General features: G+C 41.6%; 1 protein-coding gene and 1 long non-coding RNA gene across 2 annotated transcripts; both read left to right on the top strand.

Annotated features, from left to right (window-relative positions):
• Nucleotides 1–4,122: 4,122 nt before the first annotated feature.
• On the top strand, nucleotides 4,123–9,155 carry LOC127299661 (uncharacterized). The gene is made up of 9 exons (XR_011744882.1): nucleotides 4,123–4,745; nucleotides 4,851–5,039; nucleotides 5,422–5,461; nucleotides 5,534–6,275; nucleotides 6,522–6,780; nucleotides 6,869–6,910; nucleotides 7,633–8,297; nucleotides 8,380–8,471; nucleotides 8,583–9,155. It is a non-coding gene; the product is annotated as an uncharacterized lncRNA (long non-coding RNA).
• A 10,293-nt stretch (nucleotides 9,156–19,448) lies between these two features.
• On the top strand, nucleotides 19,449–22,882 carry LOC127299660 (uncharacterized). Its single transcript, XM_051329666.2, has 3 exons — nucleotides 19,449–19,623; nucleotides 19,923–21,190; nucleotides 22,698–22,882. The coding sequence occupies exons 2-3, from the start codon at nucleotides 19,924–19,926 to the stop codon at nucleotides 22,880–22,882; spliced, it is 1,452 nt and encodes a 483-aa protein (XP_051185626.1). The 5' UTR covers nucleotides 19,449–19,623; nucleotide 19,923.
• Nucleotides 22,883–23,627: the final 745 nt, after the last annotated feature.

Here is a 23,627-nt window from a genome sequence, read left to right as displayed (position 1 = left end):
GAACAATCTGAGAAAATAAAGAGAAATAAGTGCAGGCAGAAACATAATTCAGTCTAGAGTATTTTCTATATCCACGCCTTGCAAAAATTGGATTAGACATGGCAATGAATCAACTTATGTATTAAGGATAGTATATTGCCCTCTCACTTTTAGTGTCATGTTATCCATGTAGAAATTCTTTAATCTATATGCCACGACACATCCTTCTGATGGCATCAAAGAATGGAGGACTAACTTGCTTGGTGCTGTCATGGGACAGATATAACGATTTGTTCCCTCATATTAATTGAATCCTTCTCGCAGAAATTGTACAGAATCTAGGAAAAGTCCTGTTCACAAAACCATTTGGGCATCCTGTTATGGAACCAAATATGCCCAGTAGCTTTGGCTCTGATGTGCTTAACAAAACAATGTAAGATCATATTTGTTTACTTGAGAATCTTATGCACCAACCAACAACCAACAACCAACCAACAACCAAGCCTTTTAGTCCCAAACAAGTTGGGGTAGGCTAGAGTTGAAACCCATAAGATCTCGAATTCCTTTGGGTTTCATCTCCATAAGAGTGGCTGGGTTTTTTACGTTGGCTCGCCTCGCCTATCACAACCCTCCTCCTTTACCCGGGCTTGGGACCGGCTATGTTGAGACAACATAGGCGGAGTTAATCTTATGCACCATAGGAAAAAAAGAAATCCAGGTGCTATTCCACCACCAAGTTACCTGTGCGATAAATATTACTTTGTCCACCCAAATTTTCTGTGACGTAATTAGTACGAGTTCAGTTTTTCAGAAGTACTATGTTCAGGTAAGATAAATTCGAATATGACGTTCCTGTGAGGTGCTTGTGAATTGCCCCCAAAGTGTTCATTGTGAATCAAATCTGTTTTTTTTTCTCATGGATTATGCGTCAAATTAGTAAGTGTGATTGCTATCTATAAAATCATATCTTAGATTTTGAATATTAAATTTATTAATATTATTTTTATGTTTTTATTCTGTAAGTATGAGGTGGCTCTTCTAAACTATAGTGGGCTTACACCTGAGGCCGTTTGTGTGAAGCTGTAATTTTGTTGATATCCGGCACAAATTTCTGTTGTTGTTTCAGTGTAGATCTCCTATGATGATGATATTTCAAGATTCATTGGAAGTGAAAGGAAAAGAACAAACCAGAAGCCACCAGTCTGATCGTGCATGCATAAGATAGGCTTGTGTTCTCGTGGTTAACTGACCTATTATTTTAGTTAGTACTAACTGACCTCGTGTTAGGCACTGATTACAATATGTTAATCTTTAAAATAATAATTTCCTTTAGGTATCATATTTCTATCATGCTCAGTAGTGGTTTCTCAACAATCCTGTTTATTGTTAGTGAATAGTTAAAGTTATTCACTATACTTTAAGTAATTGACGGTAACAAATCTTGTGTTGTATGCAAGAGAAACCTGAAGTCCTGAGCATCAACATACGATGATTCCGCTCTTCCACTTATAATGGTGTGACCATCCCACATTTAAATAAGGATGGATGATGATCCATTTATACTTCTCAATCCAGTCTTCTGTAATATTTTTTCATGTAACAAATATCTGTAGGGCACAGACATACAAGTATAATGTGCCATTTATCTTCTTGCACTAGACCATGTATGCCTTAAAACTTCAATTCAGTACACTGATGTATACACAATGACATATTGGTCAGATTGATCCAGATTGTAGAGACAATAGGTCAAAGCAATTTTGTTATTATTGAGCATATATCTCTTCTTGGAAGTGTATATCTTATGAATGTTTCCATATTCAGCATTTTTTTGAATATTTGTCATAGTGGAGCGACGATGCATGGAAAAGCTATACAAGAATTGTTTAAATGTACTGTCATCTGATGGAGTAATTGTGATATTTTCCTAGGGATTGAGTATGGTTGCTTTCTTTTCTTTGTGGTTGCTCCCTTTTCTTTGCGGTGAGCATCCAGATTGTATAAAAGTCATTCGAGTGGAAAGAAAAGCGGCACGGCAAGACGCGCGAGGTCCATCTAGTTCTAGTTGTTGACCAATATCATGCCAAGGGAGAGAAAGTTCATAAACAAGTCCCAGTGGCACATAGTGTTGGCATTCAGTGCCATGTCCCACTGATAATTTGAGGTGGCATATATCTTGCAACTTGTATGCAACAGGTATTTGAGGGCCAAAATCAAGATCGCAGAGTATACGATAGAAAAAAATTGCACTACTATGGTACTACACAATTTGAAGCCTCGTTGGAGAGGTGGTCATGTCTGTGTCTACAAGGACTAGTTCTATCAGACCGATCCACCTTTCTATACTTTATAGTTGGGCGCTCTTATTGGATGTCAAGGAAGTTGTTCTTAAGCATTTTCGTTGTTGTGTGTGACCACGATACCACCGGTAAGATTGGCTCCACTTCTTACCGAAAACATTTCACAACTGTTTGCATTCTCGCATATGGAGTTGCCGGTGATCTCGTTGATGAGTGCCCATGTGCGAGACCATATGCCTTAACTCGACGTACAATCTCTGCAAAAGCAGTAGTTCCGATGTTTAGCAAACTTTACCCGAGAGAGCCGAAATTTGTCTATTCATGAGTCAATGGGTTGTCTGGGGTGCTTCGAAGCAAAGATTGAATGTACAAGTAGTGAAAGAACCGCCTTTTTACTTGGCAGGGGCAATATAAATTATAAGAGATGGATTCAATTGCCCATTGTAGAGTAGGATCTCGAAAATCGACTATGTGCTAACTAAATGTCAACAGAAAATCAATTGTAAGAGATGGAGGCTTGTGTACCAATGAAAGGAGGTTTGTCCAGCATGGTTGTACACGCTATGATCCTCCTGGTTTGAGCGACCAGCATTTATAGATGTTAAGATTCATGCACTAGCCACTTGAACCAAAAGTCCGAACTGATGGAAAGGGCTAGGCAATCTACTTATACATTTCACAACACCCCCACTCGCGTGTGACGGGAGAAGAGAAAGTCAACACTTATACACTTCACAACACCCCCACTCGCGTGTGACGAGAGAAGAGAAAGTCAACACGTGAAAGAAGAAGAGCACACCGAAACAGGGCATCAGCGGTGGCTAAAGAGGGGGGCAACATCAATTTTTAGGCTTAATTGCGAAAACCGGGGCAACAACAATTTTTAGGCTTAATTGCGAAAACCATGTGAAAGCCAGGATTTGAACTCGAGACCTGATGCTCTGATACCATGTTAAGATTCATGCACCAGCCACTTAAACCAAAAGTCTGAACTGATGGAAAGGGCTAGGCAATCTACTTATACACTTCACAACAATAGAATCCAAAGGAAATCCAATCAATGCACCCAATGAAAAATCCCAGAGTTGAGACCACTGCAAGAGACACACATGAGTAGGAGGGTGTGCTGGTAGTCCAAGAACTCCATGGACGGGGAGCCTTTTAAAACTGGAGGTGCCATCAGGTCAATTAAACCTTGCAGTTTCTTGGGCGATGATGGCTGATAATTTTTTTTTTGAGAACACAGTACAACGCAGACGCTCACAAACACGCACGTACAAACACCCCTATGAACGCACGCACACCCTACCCCTATGAGCACCTCCGAGGGACTGAGCCGGCATATCTTGAGGTTGACGAAGTCACCACTGGCACCTCGCTGTTGACGGGCACGTCACCTACCACTGAAAGCATAGCGCCGGTTAAATCCTGGAATAAATCCAGGTAAATGCAAACACCCATGTCAAGTCTAGGACTTGAACCTGGGTGGGCTGGTTCCACCACAAGGGACCTCACCACAAGCGATGATGGCTGATAAATTGTGAGCATGATGGGGCAGTTTCATAAGCCTTTATGATGACATGATTTTTTTTTGACTCAATTATGATGACATGAATTCGTATGTAACGGGCGGTGGAGAGCAGCACCGAAGACGAACGACTCGAAGTTTCTACACTACTTAAAAAGAAGGAATAGGTTCCCTATTCTGCCAGACGTATTACGACCAATCTTTTCGTCGTCCTTGTCGTAGTCCCGTTCCGCATGCGCCTATCTGGGCCGGGCCAACATGGGCTTCGTCCCTCCCACCGAATCTGTTGTCGCTGCCCTTTGTTCCATTGTTTCTTTCGTCCCTCTCCGCATCTGAGTCTAGGGTTCTGCTCTCCTTGGCCAGGCCGCCGCCTATGACCATCGTGCTCACTCTCCCTGCTCTCGCACTGCTCAGCTGATGCCCGCGCACCTCTCCCCTCCGCCTTCACTCCCCTCCGTATCGTTGGGAACTTGCCCACCAAAGTCCAAGTGGAGGAGGCGCCGCCATGACCCAGTCCTCCCCTCCCTATCCGCGACGACGGAGAGCTCGCATGGAGGACAACGGCAGGGCGCCCGCAACGTGCGAACCTAGCGTTGCTGAAGACGGCCGGCGTCTGTGCTCTGGAACTGGGCAGGGAGGCCTCGATCTCGGTCTGCAGGTGCATGGATCCGAGAGGCCCCATATGGATTGTTCATTTGATTTTTTTTCTGTTAAAACAATCCGATTTGTTTCTGCTGTTTTCCCAGAGTTTCTTGTTCATATTGCTTCAGCCTGATTCCTAACGTCAATTCTGTTGGTAGCATTGGTGGCCCTGACGGAAGTAGTAAGAACGATGGACAGCCGGCCGAAGGACCTGCAGACTTTGTGGTTCACTTGGACAATCATACATTTCAGCAGGCACAACAGGATGAAGCACTACTAGGATGTATTTGTTGTTGGTGCGTACAAATGGTGACCCCTTGTCCTCTTCACTTACTATAAGCTGTAGCTTCAGAAATCTTTCAAAATGTTTTATTCTGGTAACATCGGTGGCTTTGATGCAGGCGTGTTCTTAGTTTTCCCAAGGGGAATAACATGGATCACTTATCAATTTACTTGGCACTCAGCCAACCTCCGATATGGTTGGAGCCAATCTTCATGGCTGTTGTTTGCCGAATCCGAATACACGTTTAGTTCTGGAGGAGAGCACAGGTTGCCAGCTAGCTCACATTGGCTTGTTTGCTAATCTTGATGTAAGCATATTTCAGCTGTACTTACAATACAGACTGCATTTTCTTGACGTAAGCATATTTCAGTTGTACTTAAAATCCATTCTGCATTTGTTTGTAGTGAGCAGGCAATCTCTTTGTTACATATTTTCATTCAATTTTGTAATACCCATAAGCTCCATCATCGAAGTTGAAGTAAGAATTTGTACTTGTTAGTCGGCTCATGATCATGGTGTTTTTTTTGACTTGACTCGAGAATGGTTCATGAATTACCAGTATTTTTAAATGTCATTGGTCGTGAATTAACCTTCGGCTTCAAAAAATTAGAGGGTCAATTATGTACACTCTTGTTTGCTTTCATAGTACATGCCTTTTATTTTGATTTTACTTTTCATGGATATTTCAGGATATGGGGGCAGCGTAGCAGGGGTCATGAACAATGACAGGTGAGGCTATTGAGTTTATTTTTTAGTTCGTTTCAGAAAATCCCATGTTAATTTTACATTGGATTTTGGTAGCTGATTCTGTCTGGTTGTGTTGAGGTCAACAACTCAACGTCACTTACATTTGTGCTATTTTCATGATAAAGGGTAAAAGGAGTGGTACTTATGCTATGGTCGTAATTGAATTGCACATAACTCAGTTCAGTGATTGGGCGAATCCGTTAGCTGCTGAAGATTCTTATGTAATTTACACACTAAGATTTTCTGATCCATGTTACTATGTTAGTAGTAGAGATAATCGTCGTTGCAGGATATATGTAATTTCTGAAATTTGTTCTTATCTTTGCCTCATAATCTAAATGTTGTGCGATTAGGTGTATATAGGTAATAAGTAATTTCTTGTACTCTTTAATAAGGAAAGGGCATAAGGATTTCTTTTTGCAGTAACCATTATGAACAAGATATGAGTTTTCTGTTCTATATTGCAAATAAATAAATCTCTGCGAGATAAACTAAATTGGCACCTTCCAGATTCATGATTCACATATTATACAAGTTATTATCCATTCATTTATCGATGTGTTATAATTTTTTTACTTAGTTCCTGTACTTGATGAAAAACGTGAAGTGAGATTGTGAGTTCTGTTTAACCCATGAATGAAGTAAAATTCTATTTAGGTCACTATTCTTCAAAATCTTACACCATTTGCTTGACATATTGTCACGTGTGCCACGTATTTAGATTTCCAGCAGAAGGATGTAATCAACCACCAGGAAAAAGATCCTCAAATTCTGATTATTTGATTGCCTATTCAAGGTATGTATTTATGGGATTCTATCTTTCGTTTTACGCATTGCTTTATGAAGCGATGTGAGTTCTTTGGAAGTTATTACAGAAAGTTTTCTCGTGAAAAATCTTCCTCCAGTTCCAAAAGTTTCTTTATGAAGTTATATAATGACAATTAGACTACTAATAGTATCACATTTGCTGATATACTATTGCTTCCTTGCTCTAATATGTGATTGCACCTGAAATGACATTCACGTTCTGCTTCCTGGTTAGCTCTTGGTCAACGTTACACCTGAAATGACATCAAGCTTTTCTTCAGTTCATGAAATTAGATACCGGGGTATTTGAAGATGTGTCTATGATTTTGAGGTTATATTGAAATAGTATTATATTATTATTCCATCCCCGACCTGCTGTCAGGTCCTAAAAGTTGATTTTGTTTTGGTTATGGCTTGTGTTGTATCAAAATAAGTAAGTAGATTTATGGTGAAGATGAAGATTGTTGTCAAGATCGTGATCCCTTGTTACTTATGTAAGTCTTTCAAGATGAGGCGACCATTTCTTCTGTTAAGTCTTTCGAGAAGAGCTGACTAAATCTTTATTCAATTGCTTGTTCAAAGCAACTAATGGAATTCTTTTGCCGGCCTCTTCGGAAAAAATATGTAAGTTTATGGCTAATTATTTTGAGTGACATTTTCTTTCCATATGGAAAAAAGAATATATATGTTATCAGATCCTTTCAATTTTATACCTTCACCAGTGTGTGCGCAGTATTTTGTATGTACTTCATTTGCAACTTGAGGGATCCAGATGGTTGGTTAAGCTTTAGCTACACAGTGCTATATTGTCTTTTGAAATATAGAATTATCTATATGTGATTATAGTTTTATCATGTAGTGGAGCTCTTCCGCCTTCCGTTTTAAACGATGGAGATCACAATTTAGGCATCTTTTCTCTTTTTCACTAAACCTATCCCATGAAACTTCAATACTGGTACGAAGGTCTCCAGTCAAATATGTGTGAGGCGCGATATAAAATTATTGCTCTGATCCAATTTGCTCATAGCATGTGTAGGGAGATGATTTCTTTGCGCTAGGAAGGATAGATCTTTATATCCAAATTCTGCTATAGGGATTGTTCTCTTCTTTGATAAATTCATAAAATGTTTTCTCTTATTTATGTATTCAGTATTTATTGAACAATGGAAATCTTACTGTTAATATAATCCAAGTTATATAAACCTTTTTTACAGGGAGTTTTTCTTATGGCCTCTCTTTCTTTGTACTATATCTTTTTCGCCTAATCAATGAACATAACAGTTCTCGTGCTATTATTAAAAAAACAAATACTGACAGAGAATAGATTTTTTCTGATGATTTTGCAGGTCCTTCATCTATGAAAACGAGCTCACGAAATGTTGGCGTCGGAGAAGATGGTCGGGTACTAGAACACACAAGGTGGATCCTGGTGGCGCTGTCAGCTTGAGATTGTAAATTGTGCAACAGAAATTAAGTTGAACAGATTACAGTGGTTCATGGTTGCCTCTCAAGAATCCTCCTGCTAACTTTCTTTTGTACTAGAGTATTGAACTGAATGCGCAAATTATTGGAACGAGTTAATGCTACTTACTCCGATTCATATTACTTGCAATTAATATGGATGTATTTAGAACTAAAATGTTCTCAACGGTATGACTCCTTTTATTGCTTCATTTTGATTGCTTCATGGCAGTACTCTTAGTGTGGTGGTCACAATCCTTATTGATGCTAAAATACTTTAGCTCTTCATGTTCTGTTATACCCTGCTTAAAAAGTTGTCAAATAACAGAATTTTTCATGTACTCGCGGTCAAAATTAAATACTTCAAGTGATGCTGTTGTGAACGGCATTGCATATCTAAGTTTTGCTGTCAAATAACGGATTATTTTAGCATCGTGTTCAGTTGTCGTTTCCTGAAATGCTTTAGCTCTTGTTCTCTGAAGCATGGGGCCTTTCACTCACCAGGATTGCTTCATGACACAAACGCACCATCAGAACAATAGATGTCCAGGTATTGTTTATTGTCTACTTCTAATCACAAGATAATCATTCTGCACTTAACCCACTTAACATTCCCATCTGTTCTTGATCAGTGGATGACGGCGGATCGAGGCATCAGGCACTTGGAGATGCCGGTGTGAATAAGAGCCTACAGGTCTGGATCAATCTCGCCTCCAAGGACAAGGTATATGTTTCCTATTAATACACCAGTCATCTTCTTGAACAACTTCATCACTACATGGAAACGAATAATCACTCAACATTTCTACTTCTGCAAATGATTATGAATGCAAAGAGCGAGCCAATGTATAAGAAACTGTAGAGCAAGGACCTAAGCTAGGCCTCGAAGGACGGCGTCGATGTCCGCACATTGTCGTTGAGACCTCTGGGGTGTGGTGTAGGGAGAACGTGTCGACGGCGCAGGGATAAAATGTTGTTTCAGGTTTGTGCTCTTTTCATGCTTGCTAAAATGACAACCATATAAATCCAAGAACTCGTTCTTTCATTTTTTGTATGGTTCATTTTCAAAGTGTATCGGTTTAAGCACTATTGTTTACTGAACATGTCCAAAAATAAGTCCCAATTGTTATCTATGTCAACTTTAAATTGCAGGAAAATATTCTTTTGTCCAGCTTTATTAGTGATATTACAAACAAATCGTTCAAAACCATATTTTTGCAAGCAGGTGAAAAAGACACCAGATGAATAAGCGATTGTATTCAATAGTGAGTGATAGTCCCGTGAATTTGTAGACCCATATACCTCCATCTCCTATGCTTTTACATTGGAAGTTTTTATTCTCTTAGTGTATAAGTCCTCTTATGGTGTCCAAATGTTTTTGGATCAATCGAATAAGGGTATACTAATGCATGGCTGAAAATTTAACTATTTAAGTAGTCTACAGGTCAAATTATTTCAATAGAGATGAAGTAATGTAATAATTCTGTCAAAATTCGTCTGATTAGTTCTGTTACTGGTTTATATCTGCAAAACGGATGTGAACAGTTATGCAGCTTGCTTGCCAGAAATCCATAATCACCTCAATCTCCATCGCTCCTAGATTTTTGCTGATGCCTGACGTGTGCACCACATCAACCCGCCTCAAGAAGCAGCAGCCTTCAGGCCCTGGGTGGTTCTATACATGCATTTCATCAGCATTTCTCCAAACAATCACGATCCGGGACTAACCATTTATTATATTTTACTCATAGCAGATTCCGAAATCTAATTCAAGATATAGTTACCTAGAAATTGGGAATGACATCGGCTATATCAGTACATGATGCAATCATTTTTAAGAAGCACACTTGATTTATATAAAACTGAGAAGATGGTATTGTACTGTAGCTTCCTTCTTGCATCAATGATGAAGAGATGTGCTTCTGTGATCATTGTTGATAGTATAGGGTCTTCCACTTTCAGGTTCTCAGGAAACACCTCTAAAGTACCTTCTTAACCTCTAATGCTCTTCTGGAAACCCACCTAATGCCTTCATATGTGTCCTGGTATTTGGTGCTTAGTCATTTACAACATAGTATCAAGATAGTGCTCTTGCTTCTTTCATTCTTGTCATTCATTTCTTATATTGCCAGCAACCTTTTGTCATATTAAGTTTACAAGGTCATTTCTACTACTTACTACCATTGTTATTGCGACGAGTCTCATGCCCTTTTAACTTACAATGTCACTGCTTTACATTAAAATAGTGTTGATGGAGAAATGATGAATTCCAGTTGGAGAGAATATTACGAGAGATGACACGAATTGCGGCATAGTGAAAATTGGGTGACTAATTGAGTGAGATAGCTGTTGTGTTATAGCTGGTGATATATATTTTTTTCTTGGTGTGCCCGTAGTTCCCATTTTAAGGATCAATACCACGCAGTAGAAACAATACCTCTACACCAAGAGAAACAAAAACTTAAGGATGTTATTTGAGAGCCAGTAAAACCTGCAACTTTGGCAAATAGCAATGGGCAGCAAAAGTATATGAACATCTACATGTATTATCTACTGCAGCTAACTGAAAGTTATGGATGAATTTTTTTGATCTCTTAGTGTTGTTCCTATGTCCACGCAAAAGAGATCAGTACGGAAGCATAAGCTAGGATGCAGGTTTTTTTTCTTCAACGGTTTCTGTTTATTCGTGGAAGTATTATCACGTTTTTGCAACGGAACAGTACATGTAGATCACCTTCTCGAATATAGAGCAAAATATAACTCATGGTTTTCAACTTCTCAGGTGGTTTTCAACATAGGGCAAAATGAAATTCTCAGGGGGACGAGGGCCGCCACTCTTGAAGCCACTGCGGAAAGAACAGAGAGGGGATGCCTCCCCAATTCACTCCACATCCAGCAGATCCACGCCGGGTAGAGAGAGGGGCGGGCGGAGGGATAGTGTGGAAGGCTCCCCAGGCTGAGGGAGAGGTGGTGCCTGGAGGCGCATGAAGCTTCCTTGATGCCCTCCATAGGTCAGCAGGAAGGACATGCCACTGGTACGTGCTCTGTTCTACTCTGCCTCCACATCCAGCTAATCTGCAGTCGCTGAGCAAGATGATTGATTCATGTGGATTTCAGGTTCGACCACAACTGGAAGAAGATAGAGGAGCATGTCCGCACAAAGACTACGGTACAAGTAATTCTGAATTCAGACTCGATCAACACACCTCATGATTACATGTATTCAACACATGCATGTAGTCATGCTTAGAAGTACTTTCTTAAGGTGCAGAATCTAGGTGTCGCCGCCGGGGCTGCCGCACCCAAGTCATGCTCAGAAGTACTTCAATGTTTGTATGACACAAACACTGGTAAGAGTAACACAGGTACAACATTCAAAATCTACTAACTTGTCTAGCAAAAAAAATACATTTAAGTTGCCTCCGCAAATGCGAGAGCTGATCATAACTTTATGGGTACATCTTATTTGGTTACTTTTGTGTTATTTTTTAAGAATTTTATGTATGTAAGTGTGCCAGACTTACTGATGCATGTGCTTTCAGTTTTATAGTGAAAGAAAGTAACTGTTTGATTGAAGCTATCTTATGAAGCTTCTGCCTACCCTACAAAATGAGTAGTTGCAATAAAATGCCACTTGTGGGAGGAAAGATACGAGAAATAATGATAGGTTTTAGAGAAAATGGTTGTATGCATTGGAGGAAATTTTTATAATGTAATTTTGTATACCTATGCTACTCATATAATATTTTCTTATTAAGAATATCTACCAATGTATAAAAAAACAGAGACACTATACTTTATTCTTCTGCTTGCATTTGTTGGGATCAGAAAAGTTGTTCTTGTTATAGACACACTCAGACAATGAAACTGCTGCTAATTATGTTATGCAAAGATGGCCAACATGGTGGAAGATCCCACATGATGGGTTGAAATGGGTAAAACGGACATAAAGAACACATGTTGGTCTTCGAAGGGATAAGAAGGATAAAAATGTCATGTATAGGATTGGGTATCCAAAAACTAAGTTAGAAATATATCATCCTTCTTTATATTTTGTTTTTCCGTGGCAACGCACGGGCATTTTAACTAGTTCCTTTTGACAGAAGAAAGAAGCGAGCTACTGTAGCGGGCTTCACGTCCAGCCCAAGTAGTGGCACCAGGCCCATGCGAGGGAATTCGGGCTTCGGGAGACACAGCAACGCCAGTGAATTAGGGGTGACGTGGGGGACAGAGCAGATAAATTAGGTAGCGGGGGATTGCTATTCTATACCTAATAATAAAGGAGCTAACGTTTCCTTGGTTCGGTACGTTTCGTCCGTTGTCCGTAGTTTCCGTCCATCGGGAGTTTCCTTGGTACGTCGTGGCTTGGCATGTAAGAAAACCGGACATAGGTCGAGAAACCGGATCAGAATAGGTTGCGTGACATCCCAGGTGTCCATTGCACGCACGGCTCCTTCAGGTACAGAATAAATAAACAGACGCAGCGCTGCGGTCGGGAGCGAGGCCAACATACGAAATCGAGGGCCTCGAGCATCGTCGACCCGGACCTGGCCAGGTGCCGGCGGTTTCAGAAATCGAGGGACGCCAAACAGTACTTCGTCGTCGCAATCGATATAGCTGAATTACAGATCGGAGGTTCCTTTGCAGATCGGAGATTGGTCTGTGTGCTGGCCACGCGTGTGGTGTTCCTTTGGTGATCGAGATGGACGTTGTTGAAGATCGCGTTCCTTTGGTGATCGAGACGGACGTTGTTGAAGATCTCTGGATGATTTTGGTGATCGGCAACACGACGTCAATCGATCGTCCTGCCATGCGGCGATGCGCCGTGTGCGGTCGTCAAGTTTGATCTCTACCCCCAAAGTTGTTGCTGCTGCCAACACCATAAATTGGTTGAGTTCGATGGTTTGAGTTGCTTCCCCGCGGGCCAACGCCATGAACCCATGGTTGAGTTCGATGGTGTGAGTTGCGGAATCTGGGGCGCCGCGTGATGGTGGAAGGGAGCCCGGGATGCACGCCGGTGGTCGTTGGTGTGTCTGGCGGTGAATTGCGCCCGAGGCGATGCAGAACGGGTTAGTGTTTTGACGCGGAAGGTGGAACTCCCGTCTGCCTCGTAGGTGTGCTGAGGTCGCCGGCATCCTTCATTGTTCAACATGGTTGACAGTCGAAGCTAAACAAGTTCACTTGCCCTGGGTTTATAATGGGAAAACTGACGTGACCTTCACAATACTACTTCATCGCGGTCCGAGCGGTTGCCGAGGATGTCCTGTTTTGCTGGACGACGCCATCACCTCCTCGTGCAAGACGTACATGAATGTGCGGACTACTTTTTAGTTGTTCAATGTTCATCGACCTGAATTCTAACGCGAGTTCTACAATCCTGAAGTTGAGAATTTGATGCACAAGTACTTTATATGTTTCAGCGGGTATACTGATTAATTCGGAGGAAAAAAATGGCAGCTGACGAGGTCAAAATTCTCTGTTGAATATTGGGAAAATAAAGTCATCTGAGCGTGTACTATTCCAGATGTGAAGTTCTTAGGGTCGGAAAAATTATGTGCTACTTTGACGCGTCCGCGATGAACCTTACGACGGAGACCTGCTGCGTGTCAGCCAGATCAAAGGACGCGCATAAAGATTAGTAGATTACCATTCAGCTCTGAGCTAGGTCCTCAGACCCGCCCCTGGATGAATTAGTAGTACTGGGAGGTATCAACGATTCCACCATCAGATGGACATACTATGAACGGTTCATGTGCTATCCAAGCACAGTAAAAGTTCTCCTAAGGGCATGAACATTGGAAAGCGCTTATGCGAGCGCTTAAAAGGTCAAATCCCAGATCTGCTTAAGCGTCTGGCGCTAGGAGATGTATTTTGCACCTATCTTCTAAGCGCCCGCCTCTTATCTATTCATCGATGCTAAGAAAGAGGCTAGGAACTAGCTGGGAATAGGTTGGGAACCGCCAAAACATCCGGGAATTCTTTCCTAGCGCCCCTAGCTAAGCGTCCCTATTATACTTGCCCTAAAAGTAATCAAGCCGGAAGTGTGCCAATTAGTGCCATTGAATTTTTCTTTTGAGTATAAAGTGTTGGCATTGATTTCATTGACATAAATAAACAAATCTTTTATCAAATAAGCATTCTATGACAACAAACCGTTTTGAGGCATCCATGTAGGGCGACGCATGTAAAAGGAAATTATTTGGATGAGCCAAAAGAAATTGACGTGCAACCACAAAGAAATACATGCCATAAGTATGACCCGACAAGGAATCAATCTTAATACTTGATGGTAACTGCATTCTGTTAAGAGGCTTCTTCACGTAAAGAAAAATAATTTATTTCAATCGACTATGATATATTCAATAACAATCTACCCATAATAATACAAGTGTTTCAAAAACGTATCTTTCAAAATATTAAAAAATTAATCCCATTGCAACGCATGGGCAATTTTCCTAGTAAGAGATAAAAGATGGACAGAGATTTGGTGCACATGAGCTCCAGTGATCCCTTTTTAGAAAAGTAATAAAAATCATATTTTTAAGTTTTAGAAAAATCTAAAAATAAGATGTAGTCAGTATTGTATCCCACAAACGTGTAAATTTTTAACTGGAAATAATATGTATTTTGGGCTGCACAAAAATAACAAATATGTGGATCTGACTATAGTATTCAAATCTCAAAAAAAAATCAGAATTTGTCATTTTTGTGTAGCTCAGAAAAAAAAAAATTTGTAATTGAAATTTTATACGTTGGTGGAATACATCATTGGCTACTTTTAGAATTTTACTACATAATTTTTTGAAATATATAAATATGATTTTCGAATTTTTTAATACATTGAGATCACTGGTGCCCACGATCCAAAAGAACTTTTCGATAAAAGATTTCGTATTTTCAATTAAATTTTCGTGTTTTGTTTGATTTTTTTGATTTATTTTAAAACGAAAACGGTCGAAGTAGCCGTTCGCGCCGCGCCACGCGCTGCATAATGGCGCACCCGGCGGAGGAGCACTTTTTTCCGCCCGAGCACGCGTCGCAAAATGCCGCTTCCGGTGCTGAACTACTTTTGTGAGTTTCATATTTTCTTGACAAATAACTATCGGTGCATGCAATCAAACTAGCAATTCACTATCGAATACTCTAGCCAGACCGTATATGCTCCCTTGGAGAATCCAACGGTTTGATGTACATATATAGCTACGCACGTAGATAGCTCACTATTTTCCTGTATACATAATAGCATATATTAGGATTTTAAAACAAAATACATGTATACCTATACAATGATGTTGGTCTTTGCTCATGTACTAATCAACCAATAACAAAGAGACCATTAGAAAAACAACAACTATTTAAAACTGAAATTTACATTAGCACATTGTAATACCACTCAATTTTAGCTCCATGTCTATGACGTCATGATCTCAAAAATTGGTATAAGGAATCCAACATCATACTCTCATGATATTTACAGCGATACAAGCATAGTTTAGGTTTATGATAACATATACTTCCTCCGGTCGGATTTAATCGACGCCGAATGTGTACATGCGAGGTGAGAGCTAGAAGCGAGGGTGCGTCGATTAAATCGGACCTGAGGTAGTACTAGTAAGTATGCACGTGCAACGCACGCTCTCTATCTAGAGATAAACCAGAATGCGAAAGAATCAAACAATCAAAGAACACCCAACCTATACGTGGCAACATGGTTTTTATATTTAGAACTATGTTTAAACCTTTCAGAATGGCAACACGTAAACTCACATGAATATAATGTTCGTTGCAATGATAGTTTCATAATCTCATATGAATATTCTGCTCATTACAACAATAATTTCAGAACATGTTTATGCATAAACCGAACTGTTAAAGTATTATTGAAATAATCGTGCTTTGATTTAACAAATTGTTTTTACAAGGATGGCCAGATCGTGAAAGCTTTGAATACTCAAATCTTGTGTCTTCTATCAAACAACCGTGTCACCGGGCAAGAAACTTGCTCAATACTCACTATAAATGCCAGCAATTCCTAAGACAATCAACAAAGATAAGTAAACATTGTCAATTTTTCATTCAGTGGGCATTGTTATTAATAAATGATTTTATAAGGAGCAGCAAATATAGTCACAAATGGATAACAAATAAACCCAAGAGGTAAGCAGTCAAGCAAGTTTCTGTCTTCTCCGGCTGCTCCTAATACAGTGGCATAGGAAAAATCATTACAATTTTAAATGCAGTTTGTTCCTATATTATCTAAAAACGCAAAATGAAAACAACTGAGCCTGTTATAAATATGAGTTTGTTTGTGGCTTATGGCGATGAAAGACTGTGTCGACCCAAACAATTCATGGCAAAAGTGGAACCTTATTTATGAAGAGTGCTAAAGCCTAAAAATCCAATGTCATCTGCATCCTAAGAATTATTCAATACGGTGAAGTGCATTACCTTGTTTGAAAAGAGCACAATCTGCATAAACTGCAACTCTCCTCATGAAAGAAACCACCACGATTGATTTTCAAGTAGTCAGATTCTTCTTTCTGGAAATGACATCAATAACTGGAAATGACATCAATATCAACTATAGTGGGATATAATAATCATTAGCAGATGCATGCTGCACTTCTGATCTATCAAGTATAAACAACATCATAGTTGATTACATTTGAGCAACCTAGAGGTTGGTGATCACTTTGGGGAGCAGATCGTGCTGCGTCTTGCCAAGTGCCCAACTAAGACAATCCATAATTCATGAGGAAGATTGCCACTGTAAAACATTATATAGATCAGAGACTTTATATATGCAAGAAGACAATGCTTTATATATGGTCAGGTATAAGTGTAAAATCGTAGGTAATAAAAAACCCGCAATGTTATATCTTTTGCACCAGTGACCGGGGTTAAGTCATTTGATTCCACACAAGGGCTAAAACATATGAAAACCAGCAATCATCGACTTCTACTCTTGGAGTACAAACGTTAAATAGTGCAAAGGAAAAACTACTCTTGGAGTACTTGCAGCTGATAGAAGATAGCTTCTGAAACAAATTAGCATAAAAGTTATCACGCGACTGCACATAGAAGTAAATGCTAAGCTGCTTATACATAGTATAACAGCTTCAGATTTACTACATTGCATTTTAGTAAACAGAGAAGAAAAGCAGGTTAACATTGGTAGCATATCTTATCCGAAAATTAGATCCAAACCCACTCTCATGTTCCATGCGGCTTGTACTGGATAATAATTCTATCAGTGTAACAACAGATGTTGCAAAATAAACAAATCAAAACATGCAATCTTGTGAGGAAGTTCAAACTTCAAACCATGCTAAAGGAAATGGGGCGTCATCTTTTATTATTTTGACTGGAATCATCTCCTCTGGCATCACTTGACCTGTAAAATACCAGAATGATTATAATCAAATGCTCTGGCAAGTGTATGCATGCTATGTGATATACTGAGTGGAAAATAATAGAGAAATACTCTTAACTAAATTGCAGCTTATCTTACAAAATCACACTAATAATACCAACCATTCCTACCTACCGAAACGGAAAGAAATGGAGGACTATGTGTTATGCAGACCTCTGATACATATGTAACTGTCTCTTACCACTGACCCCCTCCATTGTACAACGTTCAGATCATCCTCGATACTTGAGTTCTTCAACATAGGTAACTGACTCTTACCACTGATCCCCTCCATAGGACATTGTACAAAAAAAGAAGAATCATCCTTTATTATAGAAATAATATGGCTGGAATAGCATGGTTTCAGCAAAGTTGCTTCAACAATATCGGTCAAATATGCCTGCTACATTGTTACTCTCTTTTACCATCTACTAAGCCAAACACTCAATTCTGAGTTGATTTGTTGCGGCTCTTTTCAGGTTTAGTCTGAAGACCTAAAGTATAAAAAATGAGTCTGGACTGAAAGAAAATCAAATATAACAGTAAAAAATCATATCATACACACGAAACCATCACCATGTCCTTATTGCAATGGTTGTAGCATACACATTGGGCTTGATCTCTAACAGAAGCACACAAACTGATGAAGTCGCTACCAATTGAACAAAAGACATAATTGATTAGACATCATGCAATTTTGGGGAAGAAAGCTAGAAAACCAGTCAAGCATTAGATTGTGTTGCAATCAACTGTAAGTAGCTATTCAGCACTTGCGCAGCATGCATGAGTTTTAATCCAGCCCATACACTAACAAGTTAAAAAAAAGACATTAACAGTAGAAGTTCTAAAAATGCAGACCATGCAAGGAAGAACATATACTTCTCTAGCTACAAATCCCGTTAGGAAATCCCAATGACTGTTAAAACTTGTATGTAACTCTAGATCGAGATGGGCTGGAATAGCCAGAAGGAGAACTAAGATAAGCACAAGACCTGGTTTCTTGAAAATGACACTTGATACTACTATGAGAGAGGATCAGATTATTTAATTATGGAAGCTTGCCCAGATCCAAACCATTCCTTCTTTCACGAATCTTTGTTGATGGCACTTTCTTGCATTTTCTATCAGCTGAATACCCCAACTCGTGCGGGCAAACCTGTATGGCGGCGTGGGAGACGCCGAGACGGGCTGCAGCGCGGAGAGAGGGAGGCGGCAGGGGGGACGGCGGCGACGTTTGGGACGGTCGGCGCCGCGGAGTTTGGGACGGGCGGCGACGGACACGGGCGCATTGGCGTTGAGAACGGGCAGCGACGGGGACGGGCGATGGGGAGTTGGGGATGAGAGGAGCGACGTTGGGGACGGGCGGCGGGTTGGACACAGGGCGGCGCTGCGTTGGGGACGGGCGGCGGGTTGGATGCAGGGCTACACGGAGTTTACACAGGAAATTAACCTTGCTCCTGAAGACTGTCCCAGGGAAAGCTAGAGCAAACTCGGCGAGTGGGGCAGCGGGCGCATCCAGACCAACGCCTCCGCGCGAAGAGGAGCTAAACGTGGTTTGGTGAGGAGCGCGGCGGGCCGGTGAGGAGCTCTTCCAGCCGACCGTACCTGCCGGCGAGGCGTGGGGGTTGGCGAGGAAGATGCGCCGAGGAACATGGCTGGGCGGTGGTGATTGAAGGCGAAGGTTGTACCTCCGGCGGCAGCAACCAGCGAGGAGGAGGAGATCTCGGGAGGAGCAGAAGAGGCCAGAACCGTCGGCACCGATGTTTCTGGGATTTATCGAAGCGATAGCAAGTGCGTGGATGCGGGCGGGATAGAAGGATGCGTGATCGTGGTGGGGAGAATAGACAAGTCTGAACCGTGTGATCCATGCATGGACAGGTTAGATTTGATTTTCCTACGGTACTTGGTGTCTTTATAAGTAGTAGAGAATAAGTAGTAGAGATATAGATAAAAAAAATACCCATGCAGCTTGCAAGTACATATGTATTTCTTTTTTTTATATTTTGTGTTTTTTTCTTTCAAATTGGTAAAATATTTTTTTTGGATATTTAATTAAATCAGTCAAATAATCATATAAAATAAAAAATAAAAAACAAACATTAAATAAGAAACAATAAATCAAAGAAAAAAGTTTTTTTGAGAAAAAAGGAAAATAGTACATAAATGGTACAGTAATTGGGCCGCACGAGATGCGGCCCGTCTAGAGATTTGCTTGCGTCGGCTCCCAAACCGACGCGAAAAGTCGTAGGAGCGGCCCCCTCCATCCTTATATCCGGAGTCCCTGGACATACCTCCTCGAAACCCAGGACCGAGCGGCGATCCTCTCCTCGACAAGTTGAAACCCTAGCACACGCACCCGTTTTGTTGACGAACGGCGGCGCACCTCGCTCTCCTTCCTTCCGGCCTCCTCCCAGAGGGGAGGATACGCGGGCCGCTGCCCTCCATCCCTCGATCTGTACAGCAGGTATCGCCTCCCCCCCTCCGCACCCCCCCCCCCCCCCCCCCCCCTGCCTGCTGCTGAATTCACCTTTTGTAGTTTGTATGTAGACACTTGCTTATCAGGACATGGGTCGATTTTGATTTATCTGGTTATCTTATAGGATTATATGTTTATTATCTTGTGGAACGGAGGTAGTAGCATGTACTGGAAATACAACACGAATTTCAGTGACAATGCATTCTTGTTTCAGAACAAATAATATGATGTCTCTTTTTGTTGAACTCATACTCTTACTGAAAATTTTGGTGTCATTGTCCCATCAGCATGCGTCCTAGTAAGGATCCGAAGGAGCTGGAGAAGATGATCACTGTCGCCACTTCCTCTCAGTCCTTTGACCAATCTCTTGGCATCCCTAAATGGTTTATGCTTGACAGTTCACTTGTCCTTGGAAAGCTTGTCAATTGCACAAAGGCCACATTCCACTCAGATGCGGGTTTGGAATTTTCTATTTCCCTTCAGTGTGCTATTCCGCCAGCATCCTCCTATGTACACCTTGACTGCGCACAGGCCGTGACACCCCCCACAGAGGAGCACGGCTTCTATGGGGCTTCCTCCGTTGTTGCCGCCGATGGAGAAGTACTGCTTGTTCGTATCGTGGTGCCTGTGAAAGGGAAGTATGGGTACAACTATCCTGTAGAGTACTTCATCTATGCACCCTGCCTGCAAACCCCCCCAATTGAGCGCCTACCTTGTATGGATGATGAGTGGGCACGATGGCCTGGGGTTCTTGGTATCGCTCACTGCGGCAAGTGTGTTATGGTTGTTGGCTTTAGAAAAATTTTAGTTGTCGACAATACATGTAAAGGTGCCCGCAAGGAGTTAGTTCAACTTGGTCGGTTCTGCTCAGGTGCCAAAAACTGGGATGTGGAAGAAATAGAGTTGCCTTACGACCATGACAATGGGCTGGAGCCATTTCAGTGGGACACTGCCTTCGCTTTCTCATATGGCAACAGGATGTCCTTTGTTGATTATAATACCGGTCTGATGTTCTGCGATATTTTTAGTGATTCTCCTAACCTCCAGTACGTCAAATTCCCTGTACCGGTGAGAAAAGTAAACTTCAGTGTTGAAGATAATGATCAAGAAGAAGGTGTACCGATCGAATCATATAGGAATGTTGGTATCTGTGAGGGAAAAATCAAGTTTGTTAGTGTTGATAGTTGCTGCAACAAGACCACTGGACCCATCATCAAGACATGGACACTGTGCATTCCGGGGATGGTCTGGGAAAAAGATAGCATCCTCGATGTCAAACACCTGTGGGCAACAGCCTTTAAAGCTTCCCGCCTACCTCTATGGGTTCCGCGGTTTCCTGTTGTGGATGCACAAGACCCAGACATACTACACTTCGTATTGCTGGGGCCAAATTATCATGACAGGGTGTGGATAGTCACTATTGACATGAAGACGGCGACACTGAAGTCCTACAAGAACTACCGTAATGCTGAGCAGCGTGACGAATACAAAGGAATATTTATGTACAAACCCTTCCTATGCAGCGTGCTATCTAAATACACAGTGGGGCCATCAGGTAATTACAAATGCGCATGCTTTATCGTGTTCCATGTCTATTCTTCTGCATGGCAACTTTTGCTTCATTTAGTGATATGTCCAACTCTGAAAACCCGATTGGTACATGGGCCAATTTATTTGTTCTTTATGTTTCTGTACGTGTGATTGGTGTTGTAACCAGTACCATCTTTCTGGATCTCTTAGGGCTTCCCGAGTCCTATAAGTCAACCTGCGATCAGGCAGTTTCTGGAGTCTCATTAACCTATGTCTCTGCCTGTTAGATGGCTTTGAAGCTGTGCCAAATTCGTGTTAGATGTCTTCATGCGCTCACTCCACTCAACCCAAGTGCACTTGTCTTGCTCCAATCCAAGCTTGTCACTGACAGCAACATCTACTTCCGCTGTTCCTAAATGTAAGACGTTTTGGCAAATGGCAAGTCAATTTGGCTTTGCTAAAACATCTTATGTTTACGAATGGAGGTAGTAGTGAACAAATATCTTCTACTTATGCCCGAGTGATCTCAGGAGCCCCTGTGCACCTTGAGACTGTTGCCCTCCTCTTTCACTATTCTGGAGGCAATTTGTGAGTGCTCTGGCCTTGTTATGCCCTTCATGTTCCAACATACTTGCATTGGACCTGGTAGCTTTGGATGCCCATCCTCATCTGGTTTTGGTTGGATTCCTGGTTTAGGCAACCGAACTTCATTGTGCACTGTGCACCTAGTTGGTGTTAGTTCATGTGATGTGACTTTTTAATTTAGCCAACCGTTAGGATGTTTTGCAAGTCTAGCTCTTGGTTGCTTCTTCCTTTTCTTTCGGAGACATGCCAATTCTAGCTTCTTAGTTTGATTGTTTCGTAGTCATGGCAAGTCAGATCTAGGACGCTTTGTTTGATTGGATTACAGGCATGGCAAGTCTAGCTCTTTTTCCCTTTGTTTGATTGGATTGTGGGCATGAGAAGTCTATCTCTGGTTCGTTTACTTGGATTAGATTGCAGGTGTGTTTATGAATGTTTCAGTTGGATTCACATTTTGATGTTTACTGTATTATTCTGAGCTGCTTTTGTTCTATCATGCCAACGTTTTATTGGTAGTTCTCACATAAAATTCTTGGTAAGTTAAGTAATATAATCTGTAGAAGTTAATATGGATAGTAGGTTACTTACATATCCTTACAACAGTAGTACATTCCAAAGAAAACGTGGCAGGATTGAGGATAGCCACCGGTCTTGTTGGCTATTGCCTACGGGTTTGTACCTTGCTTGTTTGCAGCTAGACAATTTCGAGAGCACGCTTATAAAATTTACGTGTTTACCACAGGTCTAACTAGTTTGGCTACTTATTTGAATTTGGATTCTGTCGCCATTTTGTGAAATTTCTTGGTTACTCTAAAGAGGTCATTGACCCGAATGTCTGCAGTTGTAGTTGGAGGTCATTTACTGAGAATTATACTTGTTACTAGATTACATGGTAAAATATATCCATGGCCTGACACTTTATTAATTGCTTTATGCACCTGTCATTGCAGATTGGCAGGTTGACGAAAACAGAGCAATGATGTGGAGAGCAGCAGCTATGGAGGAGACAGATTCAGAACATGAGGATGCAAGCTGCCGGAGCATGGAAATGTATTATTCGGATGATGAGGATCGTATGACGGATGATGAGGATCGGAGACGGGTTGTTGAGTATGACAATGTTTTCATGGAATGATAATGTGAAATTGTAGAAAATACTTCTTCATCAACTGCTCGAGAATGCAGAAAATTAGTCAACTATATTTATTTGTTGATAGAATGCATCTTGTTGAATATTTTACGCGTGCATTGACATGTATTGACATGTATTTTAGTTCTTATGGCATCTCCAACGGGACCGCAGTCGAAAAATGAGTCGAAAAATGCGTCTGGGACCTGTCTGCGGAGACGCAAACATGGGCCAAATATGCGTCGAGTTTGGGTCTTCGTGGATGTGCTGAGTGACCGTCGAATCTCATGTAGGACCCGCGTGTTAGTGGCTGCGACACCGCTAACACTCCTAACACTCCTGCTAGTGGCCATTCCCAGAGCAAAAAATCAAGGTTGACCGGCGCCAACACTGGAGGCCATTGCGATGGATGTCCTCGTCGCTGCAGCCACCACAGATTCTAAGGGAACCCTCGCAGCCACCGCCCGGGACTCCCCCATAGCCACCACCGGAGCCCCACCGACGGCTGGGAAGCTAAGTCGAAGGCGGCAAAGAAGTTGCTGTCGAAGGAGGAGAAAGGCGTCGAGGCCGCGAAGCGTCGCGGCGGTGCAAGAATGTGAAGGAGCGGAATGCACCTGCGGCAGCCGTCGGGCAGGCGCAGGCCGCTGTCCAAATGGCGTGGCAGATGCAGCTGAAAGCCGGCGCCCACATAGGCCTCCATCCGAGCCTAGCGGAGGCCATGTTGCTCGGCGTCAAGCAAGAGAGGATTGCG

This window comes from Lolium perenne, chromosome 5 (genome assembly GCF_019359855.2).
Source record: "Lolium perenne isolate Kyuss_39 chromosome 5, Kyuss_2.0, whole genome shotgun sequence".
Lineage (NCBI taxonomy): Eukaryota > Viridiplantae > Streptophyta > Magnoliopsida > Poales > Poaceae > Lolium > Lolium perenne.
The sequence above is the reverse complement of the archived record's forward strand: the minus strand, read 5'-3'. Positions and strand labels throughout refer to the sequence as shown.

Coding starts and splice junctions, on each gene's coding strand:
- LOC127299660 (XM_051329666.2), top strand. CDS start 19,924: ATGCGTCCTAGTAAGGATCCGAAGGAGCTGGAGAAGATGATCACTGTC. Junction 21,191..22,697: donor ATACACAGTGGGGCCATCAG/GTAATTACAAAT, acceptor CTGTCATTGCAG/ATTGGCAGGTTGACGAAAAC.